General features: G+C 37.4%; 1 protein-coding gene across 1 annotated transcript in view; it reads right to left on the reverse strand.

Annotated features, from left to right (window-relative positions):
* Positions 1-7,922: 7,922 nt before the first annotated feature.
* Positions 7,923-13,201, reverse strand: part of NUP37 (nucleoporin 37) — a 41,041-nt gene continuing 35,762 nt past the window's right edge. The window contains exons 7-10 of the mRNA XM_082849557.1: positions 11,409-11,590; positions 10,879-10,929; positions 8,764-8,857; positions 7,923-8,058 (exon numbers count right to left, since the gene is read on the reverse strand). Coding sequence (XP_082705683.1) covers positions 7,945-8,058; positions 8,764-8,857; positions 10,879-10,929; positions 11,409-11,590 — 441 coding nt within the window. The 3' untranslated portion in view covers positions 7,923-7,944. The remainder of the gene's footprint in view (positions 8,059-8,763; positions 8,858-10,878; positions 10,930-11,408; positions 11,591-13,201) is intronic.

Raw genomic sequence — 13,201 nt, forward strand, 5'->3', positions numbered from 1 at the left:
GGGGTGGGGAAATGTCCTTCTGCTGCGTTGTACCCAGGGACTTTAATTTATGGAGATGACTGAGTGATGACAGAGAGGTAATTGCCATTGAAAGAATGTGTTACTCACATTTCCCAAGAGAAGGGGACCTACCATGCCACACAAGGCCATAGGGGAAACACCAGATTTTGGTTAGGAGGCAGACAGAAGCAGGAACCAGGGGAAAGCCTAGGCCAGATCCTTTACTGGAATTTCTTTGGGAAAGGCAAGTCGGGGCAGGAGAAACAGGTGAAAATTGGCTGGTATGAATGATTCCAGTGGGCTTTGGGGCATAGGAGTTGTCCCTGTTGTCTGCACCTGGCCCTGGGTTGATTTAGGGCAGTGGAAATATTGGCTTGATGTAGAAGAGTTTAGATAAGGAGGTGGTTGGGGGTAATGGGCTGGATTGGTTGGTTTGCATAAGAAAAACATGCTTCCAAGTAAATTGTTTGACTATCTTTGGGAATTAGCTAGCCCTGGGAGAGGCAGTCTTTCCCAGGGTCTGTAAGTCCACAAATGCCAGAGCTTCAGGGATACAGAAATTAAGAAAATATAGCTAATATAACTGTTCCTGTGATGAACAGATGCTAAAAAGACAATTACAGAATCCAAGAAAACACAGAACACTCACCCTCCAGTATGTGACCTTACAGGTAACAGTTTCAGCAAGGCACCTCACTCCTAGGTGTAGAGTCTCATTCAGTTTCTCAAGAAGGGATCAGAGGGGAAGGAGTAGCTGCCTGGCTATGCAAACCAGGGGGGAAGGTATTTGGGAGGGAGAGGCTAATTGTTCTAGGAGGGACAGTAGTCTTAAAGAAGGATCTTATTTCCCTGTCCAGGGATTGAACCTAGCCGCCAGTCCACCAGGGGCTAGAGGCTAGAAGCATAGTTCCCTTATTCTTACCCCTTTGGAAAGCAAAAATGTTTCAAGGAGGTAAAAACTGCAAAACAGGTACAAAGTTTATTATTAGAGACACAACACACAGAGAAACTATTTATTTAACTCAGAAGCAAGGGAGAAATACGCACCCAGAAAGAGTGTGGGTGTCCCCCCCTAATGAGGAGGAGTGCAGTAAAGAGGTGATTTAAATCACTTATATAGGACAGTCCTTCCGGGTCTTTGTTTATCTTTGGCCAGTTACAGTGTTTCTTTTTTCACACGCCACTGGTCTTAGGACCCTCTCCAAGATGTCTGCACAACTTTTTGCTAAGATGGATCCCACTGCAGAGGCCTGTGGGTGCATGTCCACAAATATTATGGGGTGGCACCCCTCCCTTTTTGACCCCCAAGGAGCCTTCCTGCACATGTGTAGACAGGGAAGTTTTCCTTGACCTCAGGAGCGGACACCTTTTCTCTTTACTTTAGCAGAGCTCAGCTTCTGCCACTAGCTTTGTCCTTGGAGTTTCTGGGTGAGAACAAAGCTTCAATTTTACTCCACTTGACAACCACCAGCTGTCTGGCCCAGAGGCCCATCTACCTCCTACCTCATAATCATTCCTCATCCAGACTCTCAATCAAACCTCTTGTTTTAATAATCCCTAAAACATGGTGTCCCGCTTTAGAGGGAACTGGTGCCCCTCCCAAATCCAAGTGTCTTCTAAACAGCCACTTCTTTTAATCCATATAAAGCTCCTTGCTTTCATCCCTCATTTGATACCTAGCACCTTGTGACCATGTGGTACTGCCAACCTGTTTGTAATTTCTTTGAGATCAGAGGCCAGTTTCCATTTCTTTATATTCCCTTATACCTATTACAGAGCCATGCACATGATAGAAGTATCTGCTTATTTTTAAGTTAAGAATTTATTATAGGGAATTCCCTGGCAATCCAGTGATCCAGTGGTTAGGACTCACCGCTTTCACTGCTGGGGCCCAGGTTGCATTCCCTAGGGTCGGGGAACTGAGATCCTGCAAGCCTAGCAGTGTGGCCAGAAAAAAAAAAAAAAGAATCTATTATAAGAGTGAAATATTTATTTATGGAAAACATAAAGAAAAAAGCATAGGAAGGAAAAAGGTCACCCATAATCACTCTTCTTGGAACTAATGATTACTATTTTTATGGAGCCAGGGTATCTTATCTTGAATTCACTGTCAGATTTTTTCCCCATTGGTGGGGGTATTAATGAGGCGGGCCTCAGTCATTTGCTTTGTACATCTTCTGTAGTACTCTGTCCTTTTCATAGAATAACCTTCTCCATTTATTAAAAAAAAAAAAAAAGCAAATGATGCCACTATCAGCTGCTTCCAATTAACCTCCTCTGGCAGTTTCCGTAAATGACTCAGCACCTGGACTCCTTAAAGAGGTCAGGTTATTTTGAATCACAACCTCATAAAATCACTTAAGGCTACTCTGTAGGTTCAATATAAACATTTCTTCCTGTAGCCTTGTTTCTAGAATTCAAAATGATCATGTTAGAACCTTTGCTATTACCTTTTTAAAAATGAGTGGGCTGGAGGGTGTGAGCCAATTAGTCTAGGAAGGTGGTTCACAATATTTTCCAGTATGATAAGCCCTTTTTAATAGAAAAAAATTTGAGGAACCCCAGACGATTGTGGCTCGATATTTAATATCATTGATCAAATACATACGCATTGTTGAGAATTTGAAATGGGAATATTAAATGGAAATCGGTTAACTATATTGGGAAATTCATCTTAAAATCCCAAATTTTCATTCAAAGATAGTATTTCACTCGTTTTTATTTTCCAGGCCAGGTTCTATTAGTTTTCCTATAATATATTGCTTTAGAAAATCTTGCCTTTTACTTTTTACATAGGCAGGAATAATTCAAGTATTCTGGCTTTCATCTGAACTAGAGCCAAACCTGGGGTCACAAAATAGATGAGATGACAGGCACACCTTGACATGAAGGAACTTTTTAACCCTCTCAAGATTCTGACCAAGATCTTCAAAAGCCACTCTCTTTGAACTGGAGGGAAGGGTTCATTGGCAGGTTGATTCCTCCTACTACCTGTTAATGGGTGTTTTGGGGGAGGAAGTGGGGAACGGCAGGACACCTGAAGTCAACGTCTGCTAGAATTATGTGTGCAGTTTAATTTGGGGGCAGTCTATGTTATCTCAGGACCCCAGGAGTTCATGGCTTCAAAGGAAAAAAGAGGATTATGATAGTGGTAATATAACTATTGAGAAACCCTTTCAATAATTTCGTATCTTCCCAGTTATTTGCCATCAACAGGTTGGGACCCAGGTTTTGTAAAGATTATACACACACGTAAACACAGCTACTGTGGTAGATGGGTGGAATGATAGGGAAAGGAATAGGTCAAAAACACTGACAGAATTCCAGAACTGCTCCAAGGATTTGGGGTTTAATGTATTTGGTGGGGAGGTCCAGGATGGGGTGAGACTTCTGAAGTAGCTGTATATAAGATCAGATCCCGTACTTGCTCAAAATTACGTGCCAGGGAAATCTTACTAGAACTCTATGGATTTCAAGTGAGGGATGCTCGCACAGATGTCCTCTATGGTACATCAATTTGGAGAGAAATGCAACATTAGCTGTTCACAACACAGCTTGAGGCACTTGTGTCCAACTCTCAGGAGAATCAGCCCTACAGAATATTTAGCAAAGTATTTAAAATTCCAGAGAGTCTAAATCTTAATGGGAACCCCACCCCCTTTTTTGTAGGCTGGAAACCAAAGTGAACTAAGCTATTATACAATTATTAGGATAAAATATACCTGAGTTATTTTATCTGTAATAAGTAAACATCTAGTTTTCATTAGTACTAGTGGAAGAAAACCATAAATTAACCAAAGAAGCATTAAAGGAAGAAAAGATGGTAGAAAGTTCTTTAAAAAATGATTTATATTGGTCTGGTTTAAACTTAATGTCAACTAAGAAATTCATTTCTTACAGTTATAGTTTAAGTAAAAATGAACCAAAATGAACTAATTTGTTTAGACAGTTTCTACCTGCTTTATCACCGCAGTATAATTTATCATTAGTTGCCTCTGGCTTATTTTAGAGGTTAGTTAGTTGTCTGGGGCTTATTTCCTTTATACACTGTCTCAAAAACAGAGATTTCCTAAAACAGGATTAGAAAGCTCTTCTTGAGATGGTTGCAGAGATTAACCTTAATTTTGGCCAAAGTCTAATCTTGTCTGGATTTGGCTCAGTGATAAGACAACAGCTGTGTTTATAAGAAAGATCAAAGTTTTGTGTTTAACCACCATTTAGAAGCGAAGAGACCAGCAGCATTTATTGTCTTTTACTACAAAGGAAGGAAATAGGCACTCAACTCAATATAGCACTAAAAAATGCAGTTGGTAGAAATGCTTATTTCGTACATCTTTAAATCTATTGGGTTACTCAAATTGTTTGCAAAGGCTGAGAAAACGGGTGGCCTCCCCTTTCACTTACCATTGTTCATATGGATTTTATAAGCTCATATAAGTGTTACAAGTCCCAAGGTAGTGTATTGTGTTAAAAGTTAGTGGAGAAGGCAAACAACTTTATAACAAAGACATGAGTTATACAGAAATAAGCTCATCCAAAGAAATTTCCAGGCAAACGTAACTTGATCCTCATAAGGGCAACAATTGTTTTTACTAAGGTAGTTCAAAGAACAGCTGAAAAGGTCAGCAAGAAGATTCAATGCTTTTGATTTCCCATGAAGTCTGTGTCCATGCATGCAAAAGAAACTGGTTGAGTTTGAGTAATGGATATGTCATCAAATGTGTATTCGATTTTGTTTTTGTGAAATGAGATTCTCAAAGCTGATATCCTAATTATTTTGTTGTGTTACTGTGCTTAGTGAACAAATGGTTGCTATAAATTAAAGCCACGTTAATAACAACGACAAAACTTCTACCTATGTTTTATATGGCATATTTCTTTCAATGTATAATTAGAAACAAATGTTAGCTGTTTTGAAATTCTCTTCCAATGCCTTGTTAAAAATAAATGTTTTTGAATGAGCAAGGTGTTAAAGAAACAGGGTGTTCTCTCCTGTCCCTGTTGTTGCGCATACCAACAGCTTAATACAGATATACTGGAACAGAATGCTGCTTCTGAGGACCTGACCAGGCTCTTACCAGGAATATGTGGAAATGGACCATCATAATAGTCATTTTTACTTTAAAATATTTTATTTGGGCCCAGAACTAAGGGTATTACTGGTATGGTCTAAAGTTGGGTTAAACTGAGTTTAACTTTTTGAGCTACAGAAAAATATGGGGAATAATCTGGAGCAAATAACTTTTTCTCTCTTCAGAAATTAGTCTTGGGCACAATACTGTCTCATAACTTCCCAATCAGCATTTCTGGGATAATGTCAGATTTTGGACAATTACAAAAAACCAGACACAAATGTGCAAACCAGATTTCAATTTCTTCTCCACTGACATGAGATTTAAAACAGCAACAGGAACATTTCTAGGTCAGTGTCAATATGTAGTCACAAATTACCAAAGTAAAACAAATTGGCGAGCATGGGTGTGCGATTTTGTGTTTTTGGCATGGGAGAGACATTGAAATATTCACAACATACAAGCCAAATCATAAAAATAAAATGAGACTTACGATCCCATCATTTTGAAAGAGTAGATTTAGTTCTGACATCTTGCAGATTTGTGATATCCTGACTTTTGCTTCAACAGTCCTAAATAACACAATTTTAGAACATAAGCACAACATTTTTTTCTTTCTAAAATGTTTGTAAGTGAAGCAATCCTGAGGAAAACAATTTCAACAGAAGAAAAACCTCTTAGGCATATTTATAAACAAACAAGGAAAAACTACAACACACAAACACACACAATCAGATCTCATATTATTTATCAGGAACTAGAAGTGATGACCAATAATTACTTCCCCATTAAACATTTCCTCCTGTTTCAGTCTAATTTAAACATAGTTAACTAAGAACAAAGTTTACTAAGGAAGAAGAATATCATTATACCATTTAAAATAATGGAACACACTAAAGTTTAGCAACAAAGTAGAAGCTGGAAAATCATCAGATAGCCTATATGTGAGATCTAAAGAAAGGAAGGTTAGAATTCTCAATGCCTACTCAGTATAAAATGTATACCACTCCTGAAACTAAGAGCTAAAGACATTCCTCTCATTTCTTGAGACTGTCTTATCTCAGAGTCACATTAATTTACAAATGTAACCACCATTTTCTCTCTTTGAGGGTAACACTTCCTGCCTCTCTTTGGCATAATTGTATTTACAGTTTTTTTCTCCGTTTGTCCCCTAAGACAGTAGCTCCAATGGGTAATTTCATCAGACAACTTTTATAAACCTTTTTCCAGAGGATTTCCTAGATACCCAAATACCCGAGCCCCAACATACTCCCTTCTCCAATCTCCATTCCTAAGCCCACTCAATTCCTAAGTCAACTTTTCTAAGTATAAGACAATTTTCAAAAGAAAATTTTTTTTCAAATATACTGGCCCAATTTGTCACTTTTGAAATACACCCTGAAATGACAAATTCTTACAAATTCTTTGCCCCTTCTCGATGCTTTTAGGGTTCTCTGTCCCATCACAGAGACTGTTAAAGGGAACCACGTCAAAAGCCCCTCACCTTTGCCTTAAGTTCAAAATCTGCTTATGAAGGGGTAAAAGAAAATGTTTTTAATATTTGGTAATAGTATTTTACTGTATTAAATAATTAACTCGGGAATTGCTATGCTGTACAATATTTCATCTGTAATTTAACACACGTAACAGTTTATACCAAACATCTACATGATTACAAAATTTTACTAAATTAAAAAAAAAATTACCTGCAGCAATTCCGTAGCTCTTAAAGATAATTTTGATTTCATAAAATACTTATTTAAGACATCTTATGAATAGAAAACTTGAGTAAAAAATATTTATTGGCATTATAAAATAAATTTCCAGTTCTTCAAAAACAAGAACTATCCATCTCTGAAAAAATTAATAATACCTACAAATCCCTGAACTGTGCGAGACATATTAGGTATTTTCATTCACCTTCACTTAATCCTCACAGTAACTTCATGAGGCAGTGATTCCTATCTCCATTTTACAGCATGAAATGCAACTTCAGAGAGGGCATTAACTTCCAGGAATGCAGTTTGTAGAAATTTATTTAGCTCTATTATACTCTTCTGATTAGATCATGATGTGACATGGCTGTCTTACACAATTTATTTCAATGATCTTGAGGAGGGTGAATATAGTTCTACTGCCACTAGGTGCCATCTCAAAAACGTTTAAGTTTGGTAAGAATGGTGAAGATTTATAAAAGGCAGAGGCTGTTAAAGGGATTAAATCATAAGTTATTTTTCAAGGTAAGCTTTATCCCATATACCAGATGTTCTGAGAATGCTGAGAGGTCCAGTCAAAAGGAATTTGCATACAGTAAATAAATAGGGTTGAATTACATAATGAGTCACATTTTAAAGAAATTGAGAATCATTTCTTATATTAAATCGAATAATAATCCTTTATAATTACTGAGGAAGTTTTAATAAGACCCCTACATATATAGGTTGCTAACAAAAATGCATATACATTCATCCCCACATATACATTCAACCATTTCCAGAGTAACACTGAAAGGAGACCTTTTTTCCTTTTGTAAATGTTTGTGTCTTTGAGAATTAGGAACAGTATGTATTTAAGGTATAGAAGATAGGATACACTTTGGAAAGTCCTGTGATAAAGTCAAAAACATTACGTTTCCTTAATCATCTCTTTTCTAGAGCTGCTGAGTCAACTGTAGTCTTAAAGATGACTAAAAAAAAAATACACAGAATAGAGTAGGAAAATAATTTTTAAACCATCAACATTTTATTTAAAAAAAGCAACAACTGGAACATTTCTAGATCTTACAGTATATATTTGATACAAAAATAAGGAATTCTCCAAAATACGTACTAAAAATACAGTTTTATGGATCTAGGTACACAGAAAATTTATTTTACATTTCAGTCACCCAAAATAACAGCTTGTGGTCTCCTCCGATTGCACACAGTGGGAGAGTTCTATGCCAGGAAAGGCCAGATCCAACGGCTACAGAACCAACGAGGATGGGCTATAGAATATGTGAAGAATTAAAGAAGCTCAATACATTACCAACATTAATAAATAAAAATTACACTTCAAAAATAAGAAATGCATTGAAAAATTGTCTTTTTTTTTATAGTGGAAACAGAATTAAAAAATGTGCTCCCTCATAGGTGAAATACACATTAGAAGGATACAAATAATCTGAATAATTGGTGCAGTCCAGACTCAAACATTTTTGCAGTCTAAACCAACCAAGCAAGCAAAATTACTACATTTAAATGAAGAAGGAAATAGAAGAAATAAAATGTTTCTTACATGAATATTGGCAAAAAGCCTGTTACCACTGGTGATTTAAACATCAAAAAATGCTTTCTCGGGCTTCCCTGGTGGCACAGTGGTTGAAAGTCCTCCTGCCGATGCAGGGGACACGGGTTCGTGCCCCGGTCTGGGAAGATCCTACATGCCGCGGATCGGCTGGGCCCGTGAGCCATGGCCGCTGAGCCTGCGCGTCCGGAGCCTGTGCTCCACAACGGGAGAGGCCACAACAGTGAGGGGCATGCGTACGCAAAAAAAAAAAAAAAAAAAAAAAAAGCTTTCTCTTTCCAATTGAAGCAGGTAATAGATATTCATAAATGTTTTAGTTACACATTACAAATCTGGGGGGCTATAACGAGAAAAGCAGAAAACACAAATTTAAAACCACATATGCCACCAAACATCTCCACATTACCTGAGGGTGTCCTAAATGATGAATTTGAAACTGGCTTGCCATTTTGCCAGGATAACCAGTGGTTGCAAACAAGTTTTCATTAATTGTGGACCACCTAAGAAAAGACAAAGGATGAAAAGCAGTACAGAATCCTACAGACAACTATACGCTTTTCTAAGATTGGCTATTTCTTTTTATACAAAAATGATAATTTTATAACCCTAAATTTGATAATATGGCTTTACAATCAGACTGGGAATTCCAGGGAAGTTAGCTATAAATACTTTCCCATTCTGTGAATATTTATTAAGTGCTTATCATGTGCCACTTTGTTAAATTACAAAGTTACACAAGGTTAGCAGTTCCTTATAACGAAAAGGCTGACAGTATGATAGGAGATACAAACAAGGAATCAGACAGAAAATATTTCACAGTACAATACATTAAAAAAAACCCATACATTTAATGTTCTTATTGACATTTGTTTTAAAATTAGTGACAAAACTTATGAGTTTAAACTCCTTGGAATGATGTAAACACCTGGAATATATAGATGTTTAAATATTCAAGTATTAAGGCATCACAGATATTGGAATATAATGAATGATCAAGTGTTAATGGAGCTCCAGCAACAAGCCCAGCACTATAATAAGTGCAGTAGGGGAGGTACAGGGGGAAAAAAAGATTCCTTGACAAAAAACAAACAAACAAAAAACCCACTGAAGTCTAGTTATTATTTTAATGTGTGGCAGACATTATGAGTTCTTGTCCAACAGCCAGCCATTCTGCCTCTTTTCTGTGCTAACTGAACCCCAACTATGTTCTGGCACAATGTGTCTAACCCCAAGGGATGAGACACAACTGGTATAAGGCAAAGATAGCAATCCCCAATAAAATGGGTGCTCCTTCGTCTCCACTTATTTTGGACAATGTGGTATAAGGCTATGGTGCCTGGAACTCTGGCAGTCATCTTGTGACTGGGAAGCAAGAAGCCAAAGCCTGTCGTTGAGGATGGCAGAGGGAAAGGTCTGAACTCTTAATGACATCAGTGAGCTACTAAACCAATCCTCAGGCCACCTCCTCCAGACTTAGGTACCATAGTTCGTTGATTTTCTTTTTAGCAACTGGAAGAAAAATGTTGAAAACTGAAGTATAGTTGATTTACAACATCGTGCTAGTTTCAGGGATACAGAATGGTGATTCAGTTACAAATACATATATGTATATATGTATTTCTTTCCCTTATAAGTTATTACAAAATATTGAGTATAGTTCTCTATGCTATATAGTAGGTCCTTGTTGGTTATCTATTTTATATATAGCACTGTGTATGTGTTAATCCCAAACTCCTAATTTATCCCTCCCCCACCCCCCTTTCCCCTTTGGTAACCACAAGTTTGTTGTCTATGTCTGTGAGTCTACAGTTTGTTGATTTTAACATGTGTATTTGCTCACATCTCTGAAATCAGGATGCATCTTATAATCTATGGCATTCTTACATTTAGTTGAATATATTTTTTCTTAGGAATACATAAAATAATAGTGTTTTATTGGGGGTATTTTAGATTTGATGAAATACAGTATATAATAAATGTTCTACTGACTTTAGTCTCTGTTAGTAAATTTTCCTGAGGCCGAAAGCACCCTAATAACTATACTATACAATGCAGTATTACATAAAAATGAATGAAAAAGAACAAGTACCTTAATTTACATGGAAAAAAGGTCACAGATATATAATATCCAGTGTGTTCTCATTTGAAGAACAACAATGTAGTTCATATGCATAAATGTGGGTCCACCTACATTTTACGTCTTTATCAGCACAAAAAGTAAGAAAGCCTATGCTCCAAACTGTTGAGGTGGCATTGGTGAGGTGGCATTGGTGGGGTGGCAACATTTTGTATTTTATAAAATTTTCAAAGAACATATTGGAAAACAATCTCTCACCCAGACCAAAAGACAAAAGCAAAGACTTAGTAAAGTAAAACATCCATTTATAAAAGAATCAGAGAAAAAGAAAAAAATCAGTGTAAAGGAGAGGACTGGGAAAGTATTCCAGGAGTTGGTGCAGCATGAGCAAAGTAGCCAAATTCAGAAAATGAAATTATAACCCCAACAAAAATGGTACATTACCTGAATAAGCAGGCTCGATCCATGTGGACAGGTCTCTTATCTTGAGGGTAACTAAAAGATAATATTTTATGTTTTATGAATTATGTGTTGGTCTTAAGTAGAGGGACTTAAGGTTTAAAAAGTATTTTCTCTTTAAGGAACACAATGCCCAAGATATGTAAACTGTGGCAAAATTCCAAATAAGCACTGAATTAAAATAGCTGAAATATGATAAAGACATAAACATGATTTAGAACCATTGCAGAACACCATCATTCAACATGGTCAGTGTTTTTTCTTCTTTTTTTTAACATAAGTAAACACTGCTCAGATCAAAGATCTCCTCCTCTGCCATTTTTCTTTGTTATTCTCAAAGTAAATCTGTAAAAGCCATCTCTGTTACATAAAAGCCCATAGCTCTGGCCCTTCTACAGGAGAGACTTGTTTTTGCTCTATAGTGTGGCCCAGGTATACAAGAATGGGTCAATGGATCATATAGCAATAGTGACTGATTTTTTGGTAAGCGATAGATAAATATACTAAGGAAGTACCTGGACCGAGTAATATCCCAAATTAACCAATCATTCCCTGCAACAGCTCCAACTTTGAAGGTGTTTTTTAAGCACCAGTGTGCTGACATTAATGGCATCTGTTCTGATTCAAGAGATAAAATAGCCTGTTGAGCCAAAAGATCATAAAACCGAATTGTTCCATTCTTCTCTGCAACCATCAACTGTAAGACAGAAAAATAAAGAAAATCCAACCACCTAATGTACTAAATCTGAGAAGGAGGCAGAGATTCAATGTCATACATATAGTAAAATGTAAACATTTGCATATATTACAAATCGGAGATCAAATGCAAAGGAAATAAGACAAGCCTAGGTAAAAATCTCTATCAAATATTAAAAAATCTCATAGAAAATGGGCAAAAGACAGACATAAGAAAATTGGATACAATTTAAAATGATTATGTATGGTCACCAGGAAGAAGAGATCAGCCTAAAGATTCATTCTGGGTAAATTATGCATACATACACACACACACACACACACACACACACACACACACACACACACACACACGAGTTATTCACAGTAGGTAAGGTTCTATAAAGTTGCTGCAAACACTGAATTAGTGGGTATCAAACCACTGATCCTAAAGGAAATTAAAGGGTTCAGTTCTATGAGTCTCTGATCACATTTTTGTCAACAGATCAATACATAATCTTGTGTGTTTCTGTTTAAAGACGTCTTATTTGGGCTTCCCTGGTGGCGCAGTGGTTGACAATCTGCCTGCCGATGCAGTGGATACGGGTTCGTGCCCCGGTCTGGGAAGATCCCACATGCTGCGGAGCGGCTGGGCCCGAGAGCCATGGCTGCTGAGCCTGCACGTCCGGAGCCTGTGCTCCACAACGGGAGAGGCCGCAACAGTGAGAGGCCCGCATACCGCAAAAAAAAAAAAAAGAAAAAAAAATAATAAAGATGTCTTATTTAATACATATTGATTCATTAACACAGAACTCACAGGGAGCAGCACTGTAACTCATGCCTGAACAAAGCTTACCTAACACGTATTTTCTCCATAAGGCATATCAGAGCCTTCCTGCACTTAGAAACACTAGGTAGCTCTTTAGCAGTGTGCTTGGGGGCCATTTTACACAGTGAAAGAAACTGTCAACAAAAAGCATAAAAATGTGGCACTAAATAGACTATGAATAGGATACTTGTTTACAGTATGAGAGCTAAAACAAGAAGGCAGAGTACTGCCTTATTCAGCCTTAGCTGGGAATGTGCACATTAGCCAACTCAAATTTTTTGTTGCTCTGTGCATGTCTGTGACTGTCAAAGTCTGATGGTATTGATTTTGGGGTTACAAATAAATTTTAGTGAGTAGGCAAATTTGCAAGTGTGGAATCTGTGGATAATGAAGATCTACTGTATACACACATGTATATGTAAAACACTATGTTATGTTCAATAGAAGTCCATGGTAAAAAACATGATCCTGGATCTCAAGAAACTTTCCATCTAGAGAAGAGGTGAAAAAAAACTGATCATAATTTTAGGCGAAATACAGTGGGATGCAAAAGAAGTAGTGATTATTTAGAACATGGGTAGTCTTTAAAATTAGGGGATTCTTAAGAGAAAAGGTGGAATTTAAAACTATCCTCGGAGGGCTTCCCTGGTGGCGCAGTGGTTGAGGGGCCCATGAGCCATGGCAGCTGAGCCTGCGCGTCCGGAGCCTGTGCTCCGCAACGGGAGAGGCCACAACAGTGAGAGGCCTGCGTACTGCAAAACCAAAAAAAAACCAACAAAAAAACCCCAAACTATTCTCGAGACT

This window comes from Leucopleurus acutus (genome assembly GCF_964270905.1).
Source record: "Leucopleurus acutus genome assembly, chromosome: 11".
Lineage (NCBI taxonomy): Eukaryota > Metazoa > Chordata > Mammalia > Artiodactyla > Delphinidae > Leucopleurus > Leucopleurus acutus.